This window comes from Lepidothrix coronata, unplaced genomic scaffold (assembly GCF_001604755.1).
Source record: "Lepidothrix coronata isolate B3197 unplaced genomic scaffold, Lepidothrix_coronata-1.0 Scaffold201, whole genome shotgun sequence".
Lineage (NCBI taxonomy): Eukaryota > Metazoa > Chordata > Aves > Passeriformes > Pipridae > Lepidothrix > Lepidothrix coronata.
Window position 1 is genome coordinate 703,657 of NW_016690381.1, and position 27,360 is coordinate 731,016.

Genomic DNA, 27,360 nt, shown 5'->3' on the forward strand with positions numbered 1-27,360 from the left:
GGAAGTCTTGAGAGAATGGAGTACTTCCCAGGTTAATATCAGAAAGGAATTTGTTAATTGTGTAACAAACTGTGTTCTTAAAACTGCAGAACAAAAGATTGTTGTTTGGACACTGTCATGAAAGATTCTGGAAACCAGCTTGTATACTTTGCAGAGCTTATTTGGTGTCATTTAGAAAAGTGAAAGGTATACTTCTTAGTCAGGCTAAAGCTGCTATTTCTAGTGATGGCCAGCACATTCCAGTACATTTTGAAGTTGATCTCATGCATTTAATGTTCAAGCACGTTCACTTCAGAGGTCTTTATGCTGGATATAAGAACTTGCCTCTCGGTCAGGTTGGCTGGAAATGGTGTTTTGTAGCACACACCCACAAAAGGGGAGCTTCCTTAGAAGTTTGCAGTGTCTGCCAGAGATTCTACACCAGCACAGAGACAATCATACTTGACTGTTCCCCAGGACTTCCACAGAGGCAAAATATGACAGAGCTGTGTAGAAATACTTACAAGCATCACAACTGTTCTTCTTAAGGATTTGGGGGTTCCAGCTGTTGGTAAACTTTGGTGGTTCTTAATAACTTGTGATTATACAAGTGCTGGGAAATGAGGAAGTGAACAGGCTGATAGGCTGAACATGAGCATCAACGAGATGAGCAGTTGCCCAGAGTAGAATGGGGGAAACAAAACAGGTAGATAATTGCAAAAATTCTGCATTACTTCGAGCTTTTAATTGAGAGGCTTGTTTTTTAATTGAGCGGTTTGCTTTTTAAATGTGCAAATATAAGGAGAATGGTTAGAATGTTTTCTCAGCTGTATAATTCTAATTAAAAATATTTTTACTCAGCAACTTGACACTTGAAAGTTTACTTCTTCAAATAAACAGTTTTCTTAAAAGTCAGTCTCCATGATGAATACTTGGTGAATACTTTCAATTTACATACAGTATTCAAAGACTAAGTTGGAAATACTCAGAAGGAACATCCATTTATAACAATAGCTGTAGAAAATGCAGCAAGTTCATCTGTTTTGAATGCTTTTCTGAGTTCTGCTTGTAGAAGTTGAAAAGCTGGCATTAAGCTTGGCATCTGCTTGCTAGAGATGACAGGTCAGAAGCTGATAGTGTGTACAGTGAATGTTTTGTTCTGTCAAAAAAGTTTTTCCCTTTGTCTGAAGGCATTTTGGTCTTGTTAGAGATTTTGATCCAAATGTGAAATGACTTCTGTCTCTAAATTTAAGCTTTCAATGGGCAGGCTTTTACAAGGAGATTGCTGTTACTTTGCCTGGTTTTTAACTGCTGCTTTGGAAAACTGATTTTGAACTGTTCTCCTTCTAAACATGTGTTATATAAAACTGTCATCTCTGTGAAATGAGTAAGATTTTGGCATGATAGGGTCTGATTCAACAAGTCCATAGCACTAAATGAGTTAGTGCTAAACTGTAATACTGTAGTTGTGTTAAAGTTCTCTCTCTATTAGCAAGCAGTCTTTGCTTCCATGAGGCACTGGTAGAGTAGAATGGCAGAACAAAACCATTGCATGAGTGTAATATATAAAAATGTATGTCAGCTCTGATTCAGGGTCTCAGGAAGGAGAATGGACTTGCTGATGGCACATTCCAAGCTTCAGGAAAGAGAATGGAATTGTTGATGTCTTGGACAGGGATCATGTGTATTTAGTTGATTCCATTCCCTGTTTTCACCAAGAATTTTTGAAGTACGCTCAGCCTGTGAAGTGGCAGACACTGCATAGCTGCCTCCAAGAAAATTATGGTTGTTGCTGCAAATTGAATTTCTACTGTATTGAAACTGTGTTTGAGAAGTTGCCTTCACCCTTTTAAGGGAAAACTAATTTCTTACTCATTGTTAAATTAAGGTGAGAGCTCCTGTATCTTTATTGGATCCTGTTGGAAGATGCCTCTGTCACTCGGTTATCTTACAGGAGTTGCTCTCTTCTGTAAGAAAAAAACACCACATATCTGTGTGTAGGGTTCTTTCCCCATAAAATATAGTTGTCCTGATTTTGTAAGTTGTGCCATGAATCCCATTTGATTTCTGCAAGCAGTTTTTGCTCTATCTTTGCATTTGATATGATGATGTGATAGTTGGTTTCTGACAATCATCCCTTTGCTTTGGACTTTATCATGGAAGTGCTTAAAGTTTGAGCTGAAAAGGTAATCACATTATTGTGATGTCTGGTGGTCAGAACTGTGTAAGAATCAAAGTCATATATTTATCAGGCATGAAACAAGCTTTCATTAGTTAAAATACCCACTTAGAAACAAAACAAGGTTAGAAGTGATTAAAATATAGATAAGCAATGTTTTCAGACTTATACGGTCACACTGATAGTTTCATATTCCAAGGGTTTTAGCTGATGCCCTTTACTAACTTAGAGAGATTTTATACTTTGGACTAATCTTTAAATAATTTAGGATTACATAATTCCATTTTAAGAGATTATGTGAACTGATGCAAAAATGAATTCCTAATTAAGATGACATTGAAATATGTAGAGGTGAATTGTCCAGCTTGCATTCTTACCTGCAAATTATATTGTTTGTCATATGGCCTGGAGTCACTTATGAGTCAGGTGCATATAGAGCTGGAAAGTGACTTTTCAATACTGTTATGTTGGCATTCTCCTTTGAGTTCTGGCCAAGGGTATTTTGTCTTTTTATATAAATATCCTATTTTTTTTTATTTTTATTGGTGTTAGTAATAGAAGAGAGGTTCATGCGCTGGTCATAGGACAATCTCTTTCCATAGTACTCACTGTTTTTGGCAAGGATCACTGGAAGAAATGTTTTCCACTTTTAGAACTTCATTAAATATTGACATAAAATCTAAGTAGATCTAGTATTTCAGTCAGCTGCTTGCTCACTGACTTGCCTGAGTTCCTCCTGCTGTAAAGTGGCTGCAGGTACAGAAGAGTGGTGTTCTGTCATTTCCTACCACTGAAGTAGTTACAAGTCCCACTGCAGTAGCCCAGACATCACATCCTGTTTCTTTCTTTGTGGTATTTGAGCTAGAGATTTTCTCTCTATATATATATATGTGTGTATTTATTACATTTTAAGTTGTTTTTTAAAATAGCTGTTTACTAATTCCTTTCGGATTCAAGTCTCTAAGGAGTTAACAATGTTAAAAGCTCACAGGTGAAAAATTCTTTCAAATGTTCACAAGTGTGTAAGGATGAAAAATAGTCCTTTTTATAATAGTGTGTTCACTGCAGCCCCCCTTATCTATTGCTCTGGCTGGCAAACAGGGATGCACAGGAAACAAATTAACAAGTAATGACATTCCAAAAATAGAGCACACACATTATTTAGCAGAGGAACAGGACACCAACTCCCAGTGTGCTCCACCTCTGACCATCCTTTAACTGGAAGTGTCCTGTCATTTTAATGTATGCAGAGTGAACAAGGCTCAAGTTAATTGTCATGTGTGAAAAATAGCCCAGAAATACAAAGTGCTTACTAAACACTGCAGGGGAATTGGTAAAGGAAACCTGACAGGGCCTGAAACATTAGTCTGCCTAGGATGGAATGTCTAATATGAAAAGGAGGTGTGCTGAGTTAAGGTTATTTAACATGTTGCAACAAGGTGTGCTTAACTGGCTACCACATTATAGGTGGCACCTTTTTGTGTTTTTGGTTTTTTTTTTTAACTGAAAGTCCTGATTCAGTGAAGTGTCTGAGTCAGGTGTTTGGCTGGGTGGGGGAAGAGAGGGGAAAAGTGAAGAATGATTAAAAAGTGTATGTTCTGGAATAGTATTTTATTAGTTATACTAGATTAGCATAGTGATGTATCAATACAATTAATATAATTTCCTGTTTGCTTCATAATATAAGTATAGGTGCTTTAATCTTAAAAGTAATGAAAGGCTTTTTAGTACAAACTAGTTACAGTACACAAAAAGCTCTTTATTAGCTCAGTGTACATGAGTCTCGTTATCTGTTTCAGTAGTTTCTTCATTGCACTTTCAGATTCACAAAGCTATAGTTAAGGGTAAGTGGCATTTTTTATCTGCTGCATTTCCCCCCTCCCTCAGAGATTTAACAATATACTGGTCTTATGCACCGTAATTTAAAGTGTAGTATCTTGCATTTGATTCCTTTTTTAAACAGGCACATGAATTATCTCTGAAACATTTAAGGAAGAGTGCAAATGCTACCCTTTTTATGTCTTTTAAAAAGTAACCATTGTGTTTACCATCTCTGGCACATTTGACTATGAATATATATGTATATTTTTAACCTGAAAACAGCGTGGCTTCAGCTGTCTATCATCTTGTTGCTGTCTGTGCCACAGATAACAATATGGCTTGTCCCTTAGCCAGCCCATCAAGACTCCAATGCTGTACCATGTGTAAACTTAAATTTGGTAGCCAGGCTGTGTTGGATGCCCAGTTTCTATATGGTGTGAATTGAGTATCTTTGCAGCTCCTGAGGGTGTGGAAATCAGTGGAAGGTCGGTATGTTGAGCTCCCTGAGGTCAAAACACGCCAAATGATGTTTTGGTTTGAGCACTCTCGGGTTTTGGTTGAGTTTTTAGACAGGATGTATGTTCATGTGTTGAAAGTTGTAGTGGTGTGGTGAGATCTGGTGGGGGAGCCGACTGCAGGGCCCCAAATGCCAGGCTTGGGAGGAAAATACTGAGTGTGAGACTGGAGATGGCTTCGTGCCTGACTGCGCACCTGATAACCTCAACTAGTTCATGTGAAGTGGAACAGAACACAGTGTTGAAATAAAATATTTTTTGTATTTAAGGTATTAAGAAGTTGGGTGTTACCTCTGTATTCAGAAGAGGAAGCAGGTAGATTTGGAGTAGGGACAAGAGAGTTGAATGGTCACCTTTCCATATGTAAGAGTTTGGGCTCTGATTAGCAAGAAAAAGTCCAAATGTTATTGAAAAAGATGGACAAGTTTTATTTTTTCATTTAAATGTCGTAGATCACAGAATTGAATATGCCGAGTTAAAAGGGACCCATCAGGACCATTGAGTCCAACTCCTGGCAGGGACACCCCAACAATCACAATGTAATGACTTCTTGGATTACAGGATTTTAATGTCCCATTTTAATTATAGTAGTAGTAGCTTCAAGTCTGATTTACTTTGAACATAGACAGAATTTTTCTCTAGCATATTTGCTGTTACCTTTTTTGTTCATGGAAGGGGTTTCATCCCTACATCCCCAAGTTGTTTTAATTTCATCCTGGTCTGTAAAACAGAAGTGAGGATATGTGTGTAGGTTGCCCTGCCAGTTTACAGTTCTTTTAGAAAGCTCCTCTGCAGCATTTGTCCAGACCAAAGAGTGCAAATTCTAGTCTTCCAAGAGCCTTCAGATTATTCAGAAGGTTATTTTTTAGTTACTGTGGGACTACTCTGAGAAGTTATTTTCTATCTTCTACTTAAACAGCTCAGATATTGACATCCATGGAATTAATGTATACTTGGGAGGAATATAAAGGGAATATTCTAAAACTAATTTAAATAGTTTCAAGAATTTTATGTGGTCTTCAACTTTATAAATTTTCCTTCTCTGTCCCCTTGCATCTCCAGTCATACAGAATCCTTTTGATACTTTTGCATCTTAAATCTTCCCCCTTTAAGTGACTTTGTGCCATTCATCCTCCTGCCTGGGTCAGCTTCTGCTTCTCAGTGAGACTCTTGAAGATTTCTTAAATTTTTCTTCCTTTTTTTTTTGTGCTTTTGTCAAAGGGATGGTTAAAAAGCAGATGAATGCATATGCAACCAGTTGATAGGAAAAGCTTCAGCTTAATTTCTTTAAAAATTAACTACTCGAATAAAATTCATTTACCTGCCTGTTGGTGATTATCTATTAAGTAGTCTGGGTATAAGTATCAGTTTTTAAACTCTCAATTTTGAGTAGGACTGTGGTGTGAATGTCTCATAAATATTTCCCAAGAGCAATTTATTTTTCTAATGAGCTTGAACAGCCTCTGCCTCGTGTAGCACTTTAAAGGGTTTTCAGAAAATCAATTCAGTCACAGAACTGGCATTTAAAACTTTTCCTTAGTTACTGTAATTCTGGATATTCTCAGTATCTCACTAATTACTACACTTAATCATACCTTGTATAAAATGCATGATAATATGGGTTAATGATTCCTAGAATTTCACAGAGAAACAGAAACATGAGTGTTCGTAGCCCTGAAAACAGTTTGATGTTCTCCTGTAGAATTATGTCCAAGCAGTTTGTACAGGCTGACACAGAGTGGCTGCACACTTAATTTTACTTGCCAGTCATGTCTTTACAGAGTAATTACTTTGGGAGTGTGGCTTTTCATATTAAGATTTAAAAGTTAGTAATATCAAACATCAGTAACAGTTTCCTTATTTCTTCCAAAGTAACAAAAAAAAAAATACACATTTAACATAAATACTCTTAGTTCTCATGGAAAAGAAAATCTACCTTACTGGTTGGCACTTGTGATGTTGATATTTTGAGCTATTTAGGATATGGCAGAGATGACAGTTAGTTGCAGTTATATACTGTATGTTATTTTTGTTTTTCAGGATGTGACTTAAAATGACTTCTGATTCTGAAGGTCCTCTGAAAAACACGCTGTGCTTGGATGTTTGCTAAGGACAAGTAAGTGACTCATCTCATAGTTGAAATATATATATATACCTGAAAAGTTATTCCCTTACTGTTTTTAAAGCTACAATTTAGTATATAAGAAACATATTCTTAAAAAAAAAAAAAAGGAGAGGGGGGAGGGAAAAAGGAATAAAAACCCAAACGTATTGCACTGATGCCAGAAAGTGAATTTTCTGTTTATTCTCTTGTGGCTTCCTATCTGTGTAAGTGACAACATCATTTGTTTCTATGATCAGTCTTATAACAAAGGAGTCTTTGCATAATATCAAGAATATTTTGACTCAGAAGTTTCACTGAAAAGCTGTGATACTTTTTATGTATGTTTATTTGAGGGAAATATAAGTTTGAAATAATGAATTTCCACCTAGAATACAGAGTTGCAGAATGGAGTGTCCTCTAATTTTATTTATATCAAATAAAATTTAAATATTTGGGGCTTCTCTTAGCACAAAACAGTTTATTGCAATTTGCATCTTACAAAAATGTGTGACTTACAGCTTGGTTTTTAGGAGAGAGGATTATATTTAATATTTTAACATATAAAATAAAGAAATTCCAGGCCATCTTCATGTTCATTGAAGAGAACTTGTTCATTTCTTTGTAATTGGCTTATTTTGAGTAATGCTAAGCGCCAATTTATGCTTTTTTGCCAAGTGCATTTTCCAAACAAGAAATCATCTCAGACAGAAGAACTTCCAAGCATGCAAGATACCACAAGTACATATATTTAATTTAGGAAAAACTTCTTGGTTTCATAGGGCCAGCAAAGTGTTAAAAATGCTTTCATGCAAAAAAATATTATTTTAAAAAATATTTTTATGTGTTTTAAATTAGTATTGTATAGTCGTGTGTGTGTGTGGTCAACTGTTTCAGCTAAACAAACATAAAAACTAAATCTGAAGCATCTAATTGTGTTTTTGGGCTCCTGTTAGGACAAAACCTTCCCAGTTGCCATGTTTTTTTTGATGAACAGTAGTAGAATACTAAGCTTTTTTGGTCTTAATAGTAAAAAGGCATAAAAAATTTTCACTTTTGAAAGCTGTGTGTCAGAGCTGTCTATTGAAATAATTATTCACTTCAGAAATAATCCTCAGAACTTCCAAAATTGGGTTTCTATTTGGAAAAACTTTTTAGCCCCTTAGAAAGTTACAGGCTCATCTTCAGTGAATAAATGTAACACCTGGTGCTTTTAAACTGGGGATTTCTTCCACTGTTAACTCACTGAATAATAGCTGCTTCTTTGGCAAATATTTCCTGTAGCTGGGAAATTAGTTTGACTGTTAACAGTTTGTACTGTAAATCCATCTGTGCTGGGGAGCAGCTTCTGTATTTTCCTTAGCTGAACAGTTACAGAGTTGTTCTGGGCATGACATGCCTGCCCAGCTTGGAATGATATTCTTAGGAAAAGGGAAATACATGTGCAGGAACTCTGCAGCTTCAGGCCTGAATAAACCACCAGCAGCTACTTGGGTTTTAGAGCAGGGAAACAGCCTGTGCAGATCACCTAATTTTTCCTTCCGTGTCCAAGCTCTTATATTTAGGGACTGAACAGTTTTCTTAAATAGAAGGGTTGTGCTCTTTGATATGTATCATGTTTCTGAGTCAAAATGTAGTAATTTATGGTTTTCTGTTTACTCATATTATCTCTCAGCACAAGTAAATGCTAAAACAAAAATGACATTTCCAGTATAAATCATTTAATGCAACCCTGTAACCTTCAAAATTACGTTATCATGAAATGTCTGTCCCAGCTCAAATTTTCAGCTGTTTTCCTCCTCTTAAACAGAATTTACTCTTGCCTTCAGACACACTTGCTATGCCCACACCCTTCCTGAGCTTGCCTTAAGACTTATATTTTAAGCTCTTCCTTTCACTTTCCATGACAGCTCTTAACTCTGCTCTCTGTCTACACTCAGATGCACTTACATATATATATATATGTGTGTGTGTGTGTGTGTATATATATATATATATATATATATGTGCTAATGCAGTGCCAGGGAGGGAAGCAGCAGCCCTGGAAGGGGGTGTGTGTCACCCCCAGCGTGACTGAGGCTCCAGCCTCAGCTGGGAACTCTGTGGGCATAAGACCTTATGAGTCATCTTTTCTGCTGAGTGTCATCTTCAGATAATCAGCTGCTTTTTGCGTGATGTTTCTATAATCTGGTTTCTTTTTTTTACAACTGCTCACTTAACTCAGATGAGTAGTTTTTCGTTCAGCTGCTTAATCGAAGGAAATGTGATCCCTGCAGTTTTCAGTGCTGTACCGTCATCTAGTGGCACAACAGTGTATTTTTCCTGGGCCCTAATACGTGTATTGGAGAGCTTTTTGCCCTGCAGGAATATCTGAATGAATAAAGGTCTTCAGACTTGCTCTTCCATCTCTCTGTATGTTGGGTTTGTCTTATTCATCCTGGTTTTGTACCAAATATTTAGGTGTGAGACCAACTTCTTACCTCTGCAGTTCATGCCCACAGTACAGAGTGAGGCATCTTCTGTAATTCTTTATTTCAATTGTGAGATTGTGTTTTACTGTTGGTTTTAGTTTTATTGTGATATAAAAAATAGATTATCCTTCCTTTCCTAATGCATATCTCTGAAACAAATTTTTAACCTTTATTTTTACTTACACTGACACAAAGCTTTATAAACCCGTGTTTTGGCTAAATAAAAGTTAGATTTTAAAGAAATGCTAAGCAAACATTTTTAATAGCAAAAAGGTGTATTGATTTCCAGTAAGAATGCTGACTTGTAAATCTGATAAAAATAAATGACTTAGCTGAAAGTTCTCTGTATTTTGAGTTAGTATTTTGAGAGGTTCATTCACAAATACTGTTTTGTTGCTTTTAGTTGCTGATGCATGGTCAAAATGAGTGGATTAGGAGAAAACTCCTTGGATAGCTTGACCAACGAGTCGAGGAAACGCAAGCCATTGCCCTGTGATACACCAGGTGCAAGGTGGGTTTATGTGGAACTTCCTCAGTTTCAAATGAGTTTTTAAAAAACGTTTTTCAAGCTTTCGTTGCAATTTAGAGTTATTTCTATCTGAGGAGTTTGTTCAGTTGAAAACTTCTTCTCCTGTGAAGGTAGGTCACTTTACTGTTGTGTGGAGGTGTGCCAGGGCTGATGAACTTTGCTTTATAATTAGACTCTTGTGGAAATTTTAATAGAGGGAACATATCTTAGAATGGCTCATACATCATCTAGTTCCAGTCCCCCTGCCATGGGCAGGGACACTTTCCACTAGAAAAGGAATCACTGTTCGAAGCTGTGATTGCAAGGAAAAATAAGAAAACCTTCTCGCTTCACAGGAATTTTAAAGGCATTGTCTTGTATCTGGGGATGGATTTGACAGACCTTATTTCAGGTGGTTACATTCAGCACAGAGTTCTGCAAGAGGCTGAGCTCTTTTTTTCTTTGTCTGTACTTGTGTTTCTTTGCAAGTTCATCTCAAATTCTGGCATTCTGTGTTACCTTCCAGCCCCTCACCCCACTCTGGCAGATATTGTTGGCTGAGGGACACAGTTTTCTGTTCCCCTCAAACCTCGTTGCTCTCCACCATGTTAAGTGTTCTGTGTTATCCTCTCGTGTTCTTCTTCCCACAGAGTATTAACTCATATTAAATTTGTCTTCGGTTTCTCCAAGGTCCCAGGCATTGTGTGTACTCATATTTGTCCCTTATAGATACATCCCCACTGTCCCAGGCCATTTACCTTCATCATGAAACAAATTGTGTGCGAGATCCTCAGATTCTTCCACCATATCCCAGTGTCTCTTTATGAGAATCCTCCATTCCAGTTTCTGTTTCCCTTTCTCCAGTGTCTGTCTGTCCATTCAGGAATTCTGTTTTTCAGATTGTCACCCTTCATTAGCTTTCTTTATCTTTCCAGCTCCTGCTTTGTCATGTATTTGTTTTCTCCAGTATTGGTCCATGAATACCTTCCAAACTCTTTCACTTGGTTTCTTCTCAAAGAACATTCTTTTGATTACCTTGGTGTGTCCATTCTTGCCCCTTCCCCCAGTCCTTCTTTTCCTGCTCCTGCTGTACTGTGTGTGTAACATTTCTCCCTGTTGATTTAGGCTGGAGGCAATGTCTTTGCTCAGCACATTAACCCGTGTAGGAAAAGGAATTTCAAAGAGAGACTTTATCCAGCAACATTAGGTTGTCTAGGATTCTGCTTTTCCTGGATGTTGAGATGGCATTTTTGTCCTGATGCCTAGAAATTTCTGAGGTATCACCTTCTGTAGTCATCTCTTTGCAAGCAAACTGAATAGAATATTAATCTTTAATAGAATATTAAAATTCTGTTTCATTTGTCTAAAAATTTTTAAGCAACTCTAAAGCAGCTTCTAAGATTAAAATACACTTTCTGCATGAGTGCTACAATTTTATAACAGGTAATCGCTCTTTTCATTTAATTTGACAATAGAGTAAACACAGGAGGATTTTTTTTTTTGGAGGGGGGTGAATAGCTTTCTTATATCCCCTTAAGGTAAATTTGTGCTTAAAATTCTGTAAAAAAAAAGGCAAACCAAATACAAAACCCAAACCAGAGAACAAACACACATAGACCTTTCACAATTCCTGTTTGCTGGAAGAATAAGAACTGCCTGGGTTTAAGGGGTGGGTGTGACATGGAGTACACTGAAGTTCACAGAGTGAGCCCAGGTTTTGTTTGGGGTGGTATGTAAACATGTGAAACAATGTTTTTGATTCCTAGTCTGACCTGCAGTGGTGAGAAGCGTCGGCGTGAGCAGGAAAGCAAATACATTGAAGAACTGGCTGAGCTGATCTCTGCTAATCTGAGCGACATCGACAATTTCAATGTCAAACCAGACAAATGTGCTATTTTAAAAGAAACCGTGAGGCAGATTCGACAGATAAAAGACCAAGGTACAGTCCTCTGCTCAGTCAAAATAAACAGTTCAATTTTCTTGTGATTCTTTTCTCGAAGCAGTTGTTATTTGGGAAGCTGAGTAATGGTCTTCCCAATAGCATGTAACCGAGCAAGTCTTCAGACTTTGACTTGAAGCAAACCTTAAATATGTCTGGAATGATTTTCAGGTTCAAAGTACTCAAATATTTATCGTCACTTTTTCTTATGAATCAGGTTTTAAAACTTTGTATTGCCTTTTTTACCAGTTTCCTGGAAATACTAGAAAAGCTTAAGCTAGTGCATGGACAAGGTAAAAAAAAGCAGATAGCACTGTACCATCTGCTTGTACAATATCCCAAATACCCACTGATATGAAGAACACATGCTGTTGCCTTTCACTTCAAGGAAATTTATGCTTTTCTTATGGGGTGAGCCTCCAACCAGAGATAGTGACTTTTATTGCCATTTTTTCCTGTTATGTTTTCTCGTGCTGTTTATGGCACCTTTCCTAAATTATAAGTATTGGACGCCTCTATATATTTAAAACACATCTAGATTGAGATCAAATAATTAATTAGTGTGGTTGACTGTGTTCAGTATAGTCAAGTCAACAAAGGAGGAAGTAGCAGTGCATCATATCTTGGTAATTTCTGTCAGCTGGGGTAAACCTAAGTGGTATAATATGTTTTTTTAATGAACAGGTGTACACAAAACCTGTGTTTTGAAATGTAGAGCAAAGGGGTATGTGTAATTTTGTTGTTGTTTTTTTTTTAAACACCACCCCACCCACGACACCACCTCCAGTGTCTGTAGCCTCCCATGTGCCATTTGGGCAGTAAAGTATTAAAAAAAATCGAGTATCCTACAGTGTGTATTTTACCTTGCCACATCTTACAAAGACATGTTAGAACGATTATAAAAATTCATCTTCTGTTTTTAAGGTTTTTGTAGTGTCATCTGGTGTGTTCTAATGCTTCATTACAGAGTTGAGTACATGATAGTCTTCCCATAGGATGCACTCCTCTTGTGGCCTCCTCAGCCAGCCAGCAAGTACCACAAAACAAAGCTTACTTTTTATTTTCTGTAATTCTGCTGGATTCCCATTCCACCTTCCCCTGCAGTCAATTAATTTAGGATATTTTGATTCTTAAAATATTGGTTTATTACATGTTTATGCACACACATATGTATACATAACACACACATCTATTAACATGAGTCAAAGCCTTTTAGTAGAACAATGGGGTGGCATCTCAAGACTGTGACCACTGCTGATGAGATGATAAAATCTGACTTGTAATATTAAAATTGGAGCCTTCCTGTGAAATGTTCCTTTACTGAAATGTATCCTTTGGGTTTCAGGAAAAGCAGTTTCTAATGATGATGATGTTCAGAAAGCTGATGTATCTTCTACTGGTCAAGGAGTTATTGACAAGGATTCACTGGGGCCTCTTTTGTTACAGGCAAGTACAAATTAAACCCTCATAAATCCCTATGGAACCAAATACTTGAGGCAGGTGAAAATGGTCCAGTAAAACATGCAATCTTACAGTAAGAAATAGTATGCCAGAACTATACAGACTTGTATTTGAAAGGGTCAGAAATAAAATCTACAATGTTTTCTTAATTTTGCTGGAATTCTCTGTAGAAGGAAATAGAAGAATAGTCTTTGGCTTTTTCTTATATTCTTGTGCTTTGCTTTCTCCAGCAGTCATTAGCAAATTACTGCTGAAACAGTGATTGTTAATACAAAGAGTATTTTACTTTTTTTAGGGGAAAGACATTAAATGGATGGAGTTTTGGGGAGGTTTGTTGTGTGTATTGGTGTTCATGTTACTAAATTATGAAGCATTTTAAATGAATGTTGCCATCAAGTAAAACAACCTAAGAATCATTGTAAACAAAGGTACAGAGGAGATACCCTTTATCTATGCCTAGAAAACCAATCCCATATTTACAAATTAAATAAAAAGCACTTTTGAAACTTAATTGTTCCACATGGACATTGAATTTTTCTTTCAGTTAAGAAAATACAGTATTTTAATATGTGGTTAGACCCTCCTCTGTTATCACTTGCTGGTGGAAATGTCTTCATATTAATGACTTACTACTTGCTTCTACTGACTTTCTGCTTGTTCCAGCTTGCTAGTTATTGAAGTAATGTTATGAATTCATGATCTGCTGTTCATACGGATCAAGAATGAAGCAAGAAGGCTGGTTATCCCTGTGAAAGAGCTGAATGGAATAACAAATGAACAGATTAATTTTTAATATTGGAATTATTCCTTACTAGACACACTTTTCCTCAGAGAATTTAAAACTTCAGCTCTAGCCTTGAAAATAAATGAATGTATTGTAACTTGACATTTCTCACCCGTGTAGTTTTTAAACTAATTTCTGTTCAGAATTAGGCAGTGTGTCTTAAATGATGTGCTGTCATGTTAATATTTAGGCATTGGACGGCTTCCTGTTTGTTGTAAATCGAGATGGGAACATAGTGTTTGTATCAGAAAATGTCACACAGTATCTGCAGTACAAGCAAGAAGATTTGGTTAATACAAGTGTCTATGGGATCTTGCATGAAGAGGACCGGAAAGACTTTCTTAAAAACTTACCTAAATCTTCAGGTAATAAAAGTTGATTTGTAGTACATTAGTAGGCTATTTGAAAACAATCAGAGAAGAAAAAAAGACCTTGTAATGGATAACCTCTCAAAACAGATCACTTGTGCAAAGAATATTTGACTGCAAAAATACCTTAATCTTGATAAACATTACTGTGTTTTTACAACAGCATACCACCATAATTAAATGTGCTGGAAATTCACACTGTACTTTAGCCTTTGCATTTTGTTTACCTGTAACTTAAAAAACAGGAACACGTTTCCTTATGTCACAGGGTTAGCTGAAGGAACTGCTTGTTTTTAAAATATATAAATGACTTTTCAGCTCTCCCTCAAGTGACTGAAAGCGTCACGTGAAAGAGTATTTTTTTACTTAGTTCTCAATACTACTGTTTTATACCTGGAATCTGGGAACAGGGTGTCTAAATTAAGAAGAATCAGTTTGGGTTTTCTCTCAAAATCTCTCTAAATTCTTCCTGTGTTCTTTGAAGTCAATGGAGTGGCTTGGAGCAGTGAAACCCCCAGACAGAAGAGTCACACATTCAACTGCCGGATGATGGTGAAAAGCTCCCATGAGCTTTTGGAAGACGTGGGCAGCCACCAGGATGGACGGCAGAGATATGAAACTATGCAGTGCTTTGCTTTGTCACAGCCAAGAGCTATGATGGAAGAGGGGGAAGGTAGGAAATTTTGTGTAATTACTGTGCATAGAAGAAATTTCTGTGCAAAGCTCTTCCATGTCTGGGATGTGTTATGAAATCTGTAGCTTTTGCAGTTCCTCTTTAAGAGTGCAATGACTTTAATTCTTACTGTCTGTACTACCATTTTAACAACAAACAAGCTATTTTGTTAGATACTTCAGTAGAGTAAAACAGGTGAGAAATGAAAGCAGAAAAAAACCCATTCTTTTTTAAATACAGATTTGCAGTCCTGCATGATTTGTGTGGCGCGTCGTATCACAACTGCAGAAAGGGTGTTTCCAACAAATCCAGAGAGCTTTATTACAAGACATGATCTCTCAGGTAGGAAGTGTACCCAGGATGAAGGTATGAAGGGGTCTTCTTTGTCAGTGTGCTCTTGTTTTAAATAAATGGAGTATGTAGTTAAATTATGTCTCTGTAATGACAGAATTCATATCGAGAATTCCCAACTGGTTTTTGCAATATACCATTGTTGGCAGTGGGATGTAAAAAAAACTGTGGGATCCATTTTCTTCCCTGTGCTGTTGTTTGGTAGCTTGGTAAGAAGCATTACTTATGTTTTAACTTGGCAGCATTTCAGATGGTTGCCATTGTGCTTTCTTTTGCACGTTAGAAATATTTTAAATCATAACCAAAACGAATGGAAGTCCTTTAGAATGTCTGTATTTTTATGCAGTACATGAGCTAGTGTTTAAAGTGGTTTATGTGGTTTAAATTGAAGTGGTTACATAATCTAGTTGGGGCTTTTTCAGATGCCAGTTTGTGTTTATGATGTTCATTTGTGGGTGTAGTTGGTCGGTATTTTTGAAAATTTTACTTTTTGTGCATCCCTTGGGTGCCTGTAACCAGAGACTAAGGTTACTGTTTTCTAAAGCTCTGGCATTGACCTGTGTGGATTAACTTCCTTTTATTCAGTTCTATAAATCCCTTTGAATATTGATGTTTTCCAGCAAGCAGCATCATATTCTCCTATGACAGATAATTCATAAATTTAAATTCCGCAGGCTCACAATTTGGGGATTTAAAGGGGGATTTTGGAGCCCTATGAAAGGTACCACGTTTATACAAAAGTCATAAAGAGTTTAACTTGTGTATTTCCTTTCCTGTTAAGGCAAACTTGTCAACATTGACACAAACTCCTTACGGTCTTCCATGAGACCTGGCTTTGAAGATATAATTCGTCGCTGTATCCAGAGGTTTTTGTGCCACAACGACGGGCAGTCGTGGTCAAACAAACGCCACTATCACGAAGGTAAAAATCAGTTTACCATGTTTGGTTGTACTGCTTCCCCTGGGGGCTGCATCTTTTCCAGCAAAACAAAAATGCTGAATTCTGCCTGTGTTCTTTTTTTTTTCGTAGCTTTGGTTAGTGTGAATTGCAATGATTCATTTACACGCTGAAGGAGGGGGACCCTTTTGAGAACTAGAAATTCTGATGCAAGTTATTTTGGGTTTTTAATGTGTTTGTTTCATGGAAAATATCAGATACAAAATCTGGGGACCTGAAGTAAGCTGTTTTTCCACAGATTGACACAGCAATGACAGGGACAGCTATATTTCTGTGATAATATGCCATCTTCAATTATCATTAGCTTGTTTTTTTTTTTTTGCTTAATGTTAATTTGACTTTATTTTAATTCACCCTTTCTTTTGTTAAACAGTCACTCTCTAAAAGCCATAACAGTTGTGTGGATGCCTTTTTCTTATTCAAGACAGAAGGGTTTAAAATATTTTCAGTGTTCCAGTGTTACATATTTTGTAGTGCTAATTTGGTAACCTTGATAGGTAAGTGAAGTACAGCCACGGTCTTCAGTAAGAAAGATGGTGTTTTCTAAGTATTCTGAACTCTAGTCTTTTTGAAGGATTTACAAAGGCATTCAAGTAGAGGGGATATTAAATAAAGAGAAACTCACACTGGCAAAAACTGGAGTTGCCATTCCCACTGGAAGTACTTCAACATAACTGATTAAATAAATCCTAAATTAAAAAGGAATCTGGAGCCCAGTTAAAAGCAGTGCTTTCCACAATTTTTTGACAGAAACAAAACTTTTAAACTTAGAAATACTTCCCCAAGCAGGAGCCATGGAAACCTGTAACCTGGCCTTGAAAGTCTGTTAACAAATAGAGAACTTTGCCAGTTGTGTCTGGTGAGCACAAAATACTTCAGCACCAAAATAATCTTGTTTGCTTTTATCTTACCTCTACTAATTTAGGAGAAATTGTGGAATACTTCCTTTTTCTTAATATGTGTTTTTAGTCTGTTTATTTATTTGTTTGTTTCTTTGTTTTTAAAGTTTCATGTTATGGGTTTTTTTTAATCTCCCGCAAATGAAGGATATTGTGTTAAAAATATGTTAGAAGGCATATTAATAATTCTTAGGGATTTAAATACGAGCTAAATTTGTATATTCCCTTTACAGCTTATACGCAGGGTCATGCTGAAACCCCGTTGTATCGGTTTTCTTTAGCTGATGGGACCATAGTGACAGCACAAACCAAGAGTAAACTGTTCCGAAATCCTGTCACCAACGACCGCCATGGATTTGTCTCTACCCACTTCCTCCAGAGGTGAAATCAGTGCTGTCTGTTCATCATTTAAGTGTTGTAGCTTTTAAAAATATGCCTGACCTTGAAGATACTTGAGAAGAATAGCATGCTAAAATATTGTGTCTGATTAAAACTCAAACAGAGGGGGAATAACTTGGAAAACAGAGTTGCACAGCATAGAAATAAATGTGTGAACCTGACACAGTCCCAACTTAACTATGTGCCAGAAAGGCAGGCAGGCAGAAGAGAAGGGGTTTTTTCTCAGTACCCACATGTAGCCTGTATCATGTATCCATTATTCTTTTGGGATAACATATTGATGGAACACTGAAAACAGAAATCCTCAGTCACATGCTTTATTTTACTCTTTTTAATTGCAGGCCAATTAAAAAGACAACAAAACACCTTCAGGTGCATCATTCATGACTCAAAGTTAAATGTAACTTAAATAGCACTTCCTGTGACCTGTTCTTGCTGATTACAGGAATGATTGAAGTGTCACTCTGGAGGGAATCTGTCTGCCTCTGACATTAGAGTGCCTCCAGATGCTGAAAAATTAGTACCTGAGGTGGTTCAGGACATCATTAGCGTGCGCAGTAGAATGGTGTCAGGCATTGACTCAGAAGGGACTAAAAGAAAGAAGATCTTTAAATTGATAAATCTGACTAATGACTGTTGATTAAAGCCTTTTGAAGCAGTGATACTCTATGTACTTAAAACTCAAATCACCCGAAGGACCAAGCATTTCTGTAATGAATAAGTGAGTGGCACAGCTTAGTTCTGCGTTTGTGGAAGCTCAAATTCTCACTGCTCTTTTTGAAAAAAATATTTGGAAGATTACTTAATAATGTCTTTGTAGCACTTGATTCCAAATAAGGTTTTAATTTGTTTTCTTGGGATTTCTGGGGATGTTGTTGAATTTACAGAGAACAAAATGGATATCGGCCAAATCCTAATTCTGTTGGGCAAAACATCAGAACACCCGTGGCTGGAAACACAAATTCTGTTGGTGGTCTTATGAACATGTCACCTGGTCAAGGCATGCCAGTGCAGAACAGGAACTATGGTATGGGAGACCCCAATGCAGTGGGTCAGCTCAGCAGCACTCGATATGGAGGCCCTGGGAATATGGGGCCGGTGAGCTCTGGACCTGGAATGCAATCCTCTGCTTATCAGAACAACAGCTACGGGTTAAATATAAACAGCCCACCACATGGTAGTCCTGGTTTAACTTCCAACCAACAGAATCTGATGATATCTCCTAGAAATCGAGGGAGTCCAAAAATGAGTTCACACCAGTATTCACCAGTTACAGGTATTTTATTTTTGCTATAAGCTCTTCTTTTTTAAGCTGTCTTTTCTCACTGAATCTCATTGTTCTTTGTGACTCTATATGTGTTACTGAAATGTGGTTTACCTGATTTCATGGTAAAAACGTATTTTAAAATTATTCACTCAGTGTGACAGTCATACATAATCCAAAGGAAAAGTAGATCCAGGCAATACTGTAACATAATGAGTGTGATCTCTGTCATGTGATACAGGTATGCACTCACCAATGGGATCTGCCAGCAACACAAGCAACAGCACTTTCTCTAGCAGCTCTCTCAGTGCTCTGCAAGCCATTAGTGAGGGTGTTGGAAATTCCCTTTTATCAACACTTTCTTCCCCGGGTCCAAAACTGGATAATTCCCCAAACATGAGCGTAACTCCACAAAGTAAAACAAGTACCCAGGACTCCAAAAGCCCTTCTGCTTTGTATTGTGAACAAAACCAAGTGGAAAGTTCCGTCTGCCAGTCAAACAGCAGGGATCTCCTTAGTGAAAAAGAGAGTAAAGAGGGAAATCTGGAGGCATCTGAAAGTCAGAGAGGACCATCTGAGAGCAAGGGGCATAAAAAACTCCTTCAGCTGCTCACGTGCTCCTCTGACGAAAGAGGACATTCTACAGCATCCAACTCACCTTTAGACTCAAATTGTAAAGAGCCTTCTACCAATGTTACCAGTCCTTCAGGAGTTTCCTCATCAACATCTGGAGGGGTGTCCTCCTCCTCAAACGTGCACGGGTCGCTCCTGCAGGAGAAGCACAGGATTTTACATAAACTGCTGCAGAATGGCAATTCTCCAGCAGAGGTGGCCAAGATCACAGCTGAAGCTACTGGGAAAGACACGTATCATGATGCTGGTAACACAACCTCCTGTGGAGAAGGCCCCATCAAACAGGAACAATTGAGCCCAAAGAAGAAGGAAAACAATGCTTTACTGAGATACCTGTTAGATAAAGATGATGTTAAGGACCCACTTTCCAAAGAGTTGAAGCCTAAAGTAGAAAGTGTGGATAATAAGATGGGACAGTGCACTAGTTCTACAATTCCTACTTCTAGTCAAGAAAAAGAGATGAAAATAAAAATGGAGCCAGCAGAGGAGGTACAGTATAATGTAAAATGATGGCAGTGAGCTAACTGATATTTAATTATTACAGTGAATGGCTAAATATAGGACACTTCTCATGTAAACATTTCAAATAAAGTTGTGTGCAAATAAAACAATGCACTCAGGTTTCATTGTAAATAAAAAAACACAAACAAAGAGAAGTACAGGATATGTATATATAAACAAATCTGGTGTACTAAAGTCCTGGATTAACGTTATCTTTGAGGTACGGTATGATTAAGGTAATATTAACAAATTATTTCTTCAAAATCAGATCTTTAACATTGATATTTAATGTTGCTATTTCACATAGCACATGTTTGGTTTTATGGCTTATTTTATTAAATGGAGCTGTAACTGCCTGTCTAATTAGTTGGCAATAATACAACAGCAAAAGGTAAAATGTGATTTCATTTTGAAAATATAAACAGTACACAAAAATATGTAATACTTAAAATAGCTATGATTTGGTTTAGTTTATTCATTGATTTTAGCACTCTTTTTTTCTCCTTAAGTGAGGGATTATGTTATCCCAAATACTTACATATATTCAGCACTCAAATAAATATATGCCTGTTAATTTGTTTCAGTGTTTCTAGAGTCAAAATTCCAAGAGATGTCATGATACAGAAAACTGTAGCACCATCCAACAACTATTCTGAAACTACAAGTGTGACTAAGAAGTCAGTTAGGGACAGCTGTTCTTAAAATTATAATCTGTGTATAATATTTTTGTATTTTAGTCCTAAGTCAGATTTGGAACCTCTTCAAAGTGAGCAGTACTGGTCAGTATGGCAGAGTTTACTGAAAACATGATGGTATCTTATAACTTTGAATTTCCCAAGTAATAATAAATATGTAAATTAAAAAATTATGCACAGTTTTTATATTAGCTAATGGCTGACTTAAGTGGAACACCTTGTAACATTTTTTTGAATACCACTTCTGGAAAAGTCACAACTGTGCAATAGTACCCAACATGTAGTTTCAGTCCTTGCTCCTGAGATCTAATTAAGGTATTCAGAGAAGCTGTTTTTGTAAAGATATGAATCCACTATATATGAATTCTTTTTCTATGACCAGAAAAACCTGTAGGTAATTTCCATGTGTTGTCATGTTTGCCAGTAATGAAATTAGGCTTTTTGTGTGTGACAGATACGTTATTTATCACTGATAATACACATTCTGGATCCTGTTGGCCGTCATTAGTGTTTTTATCTTTGTAGTTTCTCATGACTGAAATGTTTATATTCAGAGGGGCTTTTCATTTTAGTTAAGTGGTCCTCCAGTTTCTCCTAATTCTCAAAATTAGCTGACCAAAATACTCTAAAAACCAAATGTAGCTAAATGGTATCTGAAGCTCTCTGGAAATTGAGATCCAGCTCAAGGTAACGTCAGTGAATTAAAACATTTGTCTCCCAGTTACATCTTTTAGGATTAGCAAGGAGCTGAATAAAACCTGAGGGATGGCCATATAAGAATAAATAACCTTGGTGTTTTACTGCATCATTTTCAGATGAATGGAGACTTGGATAATTTGGATGCAATTCTAGGTGATCTGACTAGTTCAGAGTTTTACAATAATGCTATGTCTGCCAATGGAAATAACCTTGGAACAAAGCAAGCATTATTTCAAGGAAATGCCTTATTGGGTAAGGAATTTAATATCACTTTGGTTTTAAAGTTAGGGTTTTCTTCTTACCTGATGTAAACATCCTCAAGTCCTTAGAGAACACTTTCTTCATCTCCTATGTCTTCAGGGAGAAACATAATGCAAAATGTCTAATTATGCTTTCCCAGGCTATTTTGTGCACTATTAGCTGACTTGGCAGCACTCACCTGCTATATACACAAGGAATAACATTCAGTTCCTTGTTTTATGGTTTATTCTGGGTTTGTCTAATGTAGATTTCTCAGAGACAAGTCATCAGGAAAAATGTTTTGCCAGTTGTAAATTAAAATTGAGAATTTTTATCCCTTGTAGATGTCTAGAGATATAATATGGAATTGATGGCAAGCTTCTAATTTCCCTCTTATTCTTTGTGAAAATTCTAATTGTGGGTTAATTGTCCATGTAGCACACTGTGCTCTGAACACACCACCTCTGGATTCCAGCTGTTCCAAACAGAACCATTTGTTTCTGTCTTCATGTCAGAGTTACCCTAAGCCTGTGTGTATATATATATATATATGAAGGAGTCTGTAATACTAGTGTGTTTCGAAGTGTTAAAAACATGGTTCATTATGGAATTTAAATTAAAATGATCTCTTTTTTTGTCTAGGGCCAAAGGGAACTACTGTAAAATATCCTAACTATTTTTCAAAATGTGATTTTTGTAGTGAGAACATAAGCAAAATAACTATTCCTGGCTTGCTTAAGATCAAATATATGTGCCCATAAATAGATCAGACTAATGTATTTAAGTCATTAATGGCACTTTCTATTTAAAATTACAGTTCCATGTATCTTTTAATTCTTTCACAGGTGTGAAGAGTTCCCAGTCTGTGCAGACTGCTCGCCCTCCTTTTAACAGAGCCATGTCTTTAGACAGCCCTGTGGGCTCAAGCTCTTCCGTGAGGAATGTCAATGCATTCTCCATGTTACAAAAGCAAAACTTGATGGGTGGAAGTCCAAGAATGATTGAAAACCAAGAAAATTTTGCAGCAAATCTGGGTTTGTTGATTGTCTACTAGTAGATCTCATTGTAAAGGAAAAAGCTTTTATGTCTAAAAAGGTTTCAAGATTATAATATGAGTTTTGGTTAGAAGAAATCTTAATGTTAAAGAATGTTAATTTTACCATCAACATATTAATAATTCTTAATTATTATCCTAGCTTAAATTATAAGAAAATAACTGTTTACTACCTGTGTATCATTAACTTTACTTTTATTAAGTAGTTAAACTGTTTTTTACTATTTTGAGTCTTCAATGTATGTTTTTGATGCATAGAAGCAGGTACAGGTTGCAATGGTAAGTTAAGTCATTATCATCATCATCCCTCATCATCATGGCCAGGCTTCATGAACAGAGATTTGGGAAGGGCTTTGCCCACGTTTGTTACAAACACGCTGGTGGCTGAAAAGGCCAACACGAGACAGGCACGTCCGGTTGCAAAAGGCACAGCAGAAAGACTCCTTAGGTGGTAAATTCTGCAAGACACAATTCTTTCTGCATTGTCTTTTCTCCTCAAGAGTGACCCTGCTGCGTTCTCAAAGGCATCAGCAGCGTTATAGATGGTGTGTCACCAGACCTCCAGATTTGAGGCCAGAGTAGACCAGTTATGTTGGTCAATATGGCCAAGGCTGAGATGTTGTTTCAGGGAGTCCTTGTATAAGTCATTATGACCTTTAAATATAGGTCACAGGTCATTTAAATAGACTCATATAGGTTTTTGATGATGTAAAACTTGGCATGGTAAGCTTTAGATGATTTTTCAGGAGTTCAGTGAATTGCTCTGTCATTGGCAGGTGCACTTGTTGCTGAAATAACAATTCCTAACCCAAACTATGCCTAGATGACAAATCCCTGCATTTCCCACTCTTCCTTACAGCAACTGCTCCCAACAGGAACGTGGCCATGACTCAGCATCAGCCCGACTGGGGTTTGCCAAACTCCAAGGGGAGCAGGTTGGACCCCGCCGGCTCTGGGGGGCTGTTGAGGGCAGGCCCCGAGTTCAGCCCCGCGGCGCTGCCCCGGCCCGCGGGCGGCTCTGGGGCTCTGCCCCTGCGCTCCCACAGCCTGCCCACCTCCAGGCCAGGCCTGCAGCAGCCCATGATTCACATGAGTAAGTTCTGCCCTTCTTATTGTCCTGCTCAGCGCTGTCTCGCTGCTCTCTTAGTTAGCACTCATCATAAGAATCTTCTCAATTTTGGTAGAACGCTGTATTTTCATCAAAAGGCTTTTGAAGGTAAAGGCTGTTGTTGTTCCCTGACTGTGACATTCAGTGACTTTTTGGCAGGTTTGTTATCTTCTGGTGTTGCCTGTGTGAGTCTCCAGATTTTGGGGAGATAATTTCTGTGTATTTTTTTCAGTGCAGTGCTTCTCTGCTAAATTCCAAGAACTAAATGGCATCTGCGATTCTATATTCATTGAATTCAAGATATTGAATTGATTAATTGAATTGAAGATATTAATTGAATTCATCATACTCGACATAGATACTTTTTTTTTTTGCTGTTAACTGCTTGGTAGTCAGTGGTTTTTAAAGTTTTTTTCTCAAGTATTTCAAAATTCTTCTCACATGGAGTAGCCAAATTTCATATAAAACCACATTGCAAATACAGTTTCTCTTCAAAGTGTTCAAGTTTGCATGAGAGAAAATAAGCTGTGTGTCTAAAATGTGAACAGAGCCTTGAAGCCTGTGTGGGTTTTTTTGTTCTGTATCTCTAACAAAGGTTTACCCTAGAGCTGAAATTTTCCAGTCTACTGTGTCAATACTGGTATGCCCCAAAATGGCCAAAATAGCATTCCTTCCTTTCCATTTTTATCATGGAAGGCTACCAGGACTGCTACCAGTTCTTTTACTGTTTCAATGCAACATGTGGTTATAAGGTTAAATCAGGAAGAAATTTGTGTAGTGCTGACTGAGTCAGAATTCTTCAGCTCAGCTTCCTAGATGTTGTCAGCTGTCCTGAGCTGTTACTTCCAGGTGGTTCCTGGATATTGGGAAATAATGGGTTGGCATAAACTCTCCTATGTAATGCTGTGTGTCTAGGTAGAGGGAAAGCAAAGAGCAAAATGTTATGTACTTACTGGTTTTTTTTGATTTTCACTTTGTATTGGAATTTAAAATGCCAGATATTGATGTCACTATGACAATGTATTATTTGCTGGTACCCAGATGTCATTGGCCAGAAGTTTCTAATTTTTTTTCATGCTATGTGCTGTATCTATAAGATTCTGATTTGAGGGGCTAAAGGACTAGAAACAGGAGTTCTGCTCTGACAGGGCAGCAGCTTTAGATCACTGTCTGTCATATTTAAATCTGTGTTCTGTTATATTTCTGAAATGATGTTGAGTGTGAGTTTATGTGTGTATACACTGTAAAACATGCTCATGGAAAGCTCGTGAAGCTGCTTGACAATCTGCATGATCATCCTCAGTGCTTTCTCTGAACGCCAGCAGAGCAAGATGACACCTTCAGTTTTTAAAAAACCCACAAATGTTTTACCTCACAGGGCCAAATGAGATAAACATTGGCATGGCAGGGAATCCCTATGGACAGCCTGGACCTTCTAACCAACCTGGATTGTGGCCTGACAACGTGCTGTCCGTGGAGCAGGCGGCCCGGGGTTCACAGAACAGGTAGATTTGGGCAAGGTTTTAAGATAAACTTTAAATACAGCTGTTCACTGTTTGTCAGAAGAATTTAAGACCTGGAAAAAAATTTGTGTAGCATACACAGTGGGGATAACAGATGGGAGTCAGAATCTGTTTCCATTTCTGCTGCTGATATGAAACTGGGTATCTTTTACTCCAGCTCCACAAAAGGCATTGTTAACAAAATCAATCAATCCCTGAGCTGGGAGTCACAGAGAAAAGAGATGGGAAAATCTGAAATTATATCTCTGTGGCACATGGCAGAAGCCAGGAGAAAACAGAATTTACCTGTGTTCAAGGATACCTGGAAGGTGACTGGACATTTTAGAACCTAAATTTGGGACTGAAATTGATAAGTCTTACTTCAGTCTTCTGGTGGTTATAGTACTTAAATCATCTCCAGGTCAATATGTTATATAAAAACTGTGGGTTTGGTTGTAGTGGTTGTAATGAATTTCTTCACTGGTGGTCAGGCATTGGAAGGGGCTGCCCTGGGAAGTGGTGGGGTCTCATCCCTGGAGGTGTCCAAGGAAAGACTGGACATGGCACTCAGTGGCACTCAGTGCTCTGGGCTGGGGGACAAGGTGGGGATTGGGCACAGCTTGGACTCGGTGATCTTGGAGGTCTTTTCCAGTCTTAATGATTCTACGATTTTAATGTTTTTATATTTATAGACAGCTAGTTAGAAACTCTTTGGATGACCTCTTATGTTCAGCTCCAAATATGGAAGGCCAGAATGATGAAAGGGCACTTTTGGATCAGCTGCACACATTGCTGAGTAATACAGATGTCACAGGGCTGGAAGAAATCGACCGAGCATTAGGAATTCCTGATCTTGTAAGCCAAGTAAGTAAAGAGAGATTTTGGCCATTTATTTTCCAAAATCCTATATTCTTTTGTTCCTTGAAAAAGAAGTGAAGAGGGCCTTCTCACTCCCTCTCCTCGCTTCCTCATCCTCATTTTCCTACATCTGCCTTTGGAAACCTCTACACTGAGTAATGATTTTCATTGGAGAAGCTCAGTATGGATTAAACTAATTGTGCATTCCAAGGAAGATAAATGGCATACTCGTGTAGAAGTTTATTGTATCATGCCTTGGTGTATGGAGGTGTTTTTTGGGTGTAATACATTATAATTCTATAAGCTGGGAATTTTGTTGGGTTTTTTTAGTAAACTGTTGTCAGCTGAGCTTACGTTTTGAAATCTTTGACTGGCAGTGACAGTGTGCTTCCATCTCCTTCAGTTCCAGCTTGAATTTGCATGGCTAGCAAATAGGAAAAAAATGATGAATAATTTGGAACTTGCTAATACACAGAAAATCATTTGTACAAATAGCATTTAAAAGTGTGGAGGGGCTTGACCAATGACACTGATCTGCCCGTGTACACACTGTGCAGCAGAGCTGGTTTAAAAGAAAAGTTATAAATTATCACTTGCTGTTTCATTAGTTTGGAGAGAAAACTAACAGTCCCTGTCCATGCTGTGTTCTACCCAAGAAACTGCTGGTTGTTGTAATATGCTGTGTTAGTTTGATTGCTTCTTTAGGAATTCCTACTTAAAGAATATACTTCTAGTGAAAGCACTTTTGTATCTGTTGAAGGGACAAGCTTTGGAACCCAAACAAGATTCATTTCAAGGTCAGGAATCTTCCGTCATGATTGAGCAGAAGCCTTCGTTATACGGTCAGCCCTACCAAGGGCAAGGGGCAACAATGCCAGGAGGTTTTAGTAACATCCAGGGACAACAGCCATCCTTTAATTCAGTGATGAATCAGATGGGCCAACCAAGCAACTTCCCACTGCAGAGTGTGCATCCCAGGGCCAACGTGATGAGGCCTCGGACCAACACCCCCAAGCAGCTCCGCATGCAGCTCCAGCAGAGGCTGCAGGGCCAGCAGGTAATTCTTTGCTCCTTCATTCACAATTCCCTCATGTTCCAGAGAGGAATCAGTTGCACATGGAATTGTGTTGCTTCACAAGTGTGACAATGGACATGACAACAGATGATTGAGAGGACAGGTCTTTCATTTTGCCAGTGCTTCTCACCAAGTGCCTGATGGCTGTAGGAGTGAAAGAACCTTTATTAGGACAAGTGTTTCTCCATCAGCCTCCCCAGTTACACATTGGATTGGTTCCTGCAGCACACAAGAGTGTTGTGACTTTAAACAGTGCTCTTGAACAATGTAGCTCTGGATGATCTCTTTGTCCATGTTCATTTAGGTATTTTCTTTTGGATGAAAG

The 27,360-nt window shown here is 37.7% G+C and overlaps 1 protein-coding gene across 5 annotated transcripts in view; it reads left to right on the forward strand.

Annotated features, from left to right (window-relative positions):
- NCOA3 (nuclear receptor coactivator 3) overlaps nt 1–27,360 on the forward strand; it is a 71,944-nt gene that overhangs the window by 38,022 nt on the left and 6,562 nt on the right. For 2 of the 5 annotated variants that reach the window (XM_017832314.1, XM_017832315.1), the window contains exons 3-19: nt 6,535–6,610; nt 9,470–9,577; nt 11,341–11,513; nt 12,859–12,959; nt 13,949–14,123; nt 14,611–14,799; nt 15,040–15,141; nt 15,932–16,072; nt 17,241–17,388; nt 18,294–18,682; nt 18,912–19,792; nt 21,315–21,450; nt 22,284–22,472; nt 23,352–23,585; nt 24,979–25,105; nt 25,795–25,966; nt 26,718–27,017. In XM_017832314.1, the coding sequence (XP_017687803.1) occupies nt 9,480–9,577; nt 11,341–11,513; nt 12,859–12,959; nt 13,949–14,123; nt 14,611–14,799; nt 15,040–15,141; nt 15,932–16,072; nt 17,241–17,388; nt 18,294–18,682; nt 18,912–19,792; nt 21,315–21,450; nt 22,284–22,472; nt 23,352–23,585; nt 24,979–25,105; nt 25,795–25,966; nt 26,718–27,017 (3,555 nt within the window). In that variant the 5' untranslated portion in view covers nt 6,535–6,610; nt 9,470–9,479. The remainder of the gene's footprint in view (nt 1–6,534; nt 6,611–9,469; nt 9,578–11,340; nt 11,514–12,858; nt 12,960–13,948; nt 14,124–14,610; nt 14,800–15,039; nt 15,142–15,931; nt 16,073–17,240; nt 17,389–18,293; nt 18,683–18,911; nt 19,793–21,314; nt 21,451–22,283; nt 22,473–23,351; nt 23,586–24,978; nt 25,106–25,794; nt 25,967–26,717; nt 27,018–27,360) is intronic. The other 3 variants (XM_017832316.1, XM_017832317.1, XM_017832318.1) reach the window with 3 other exon arrangements.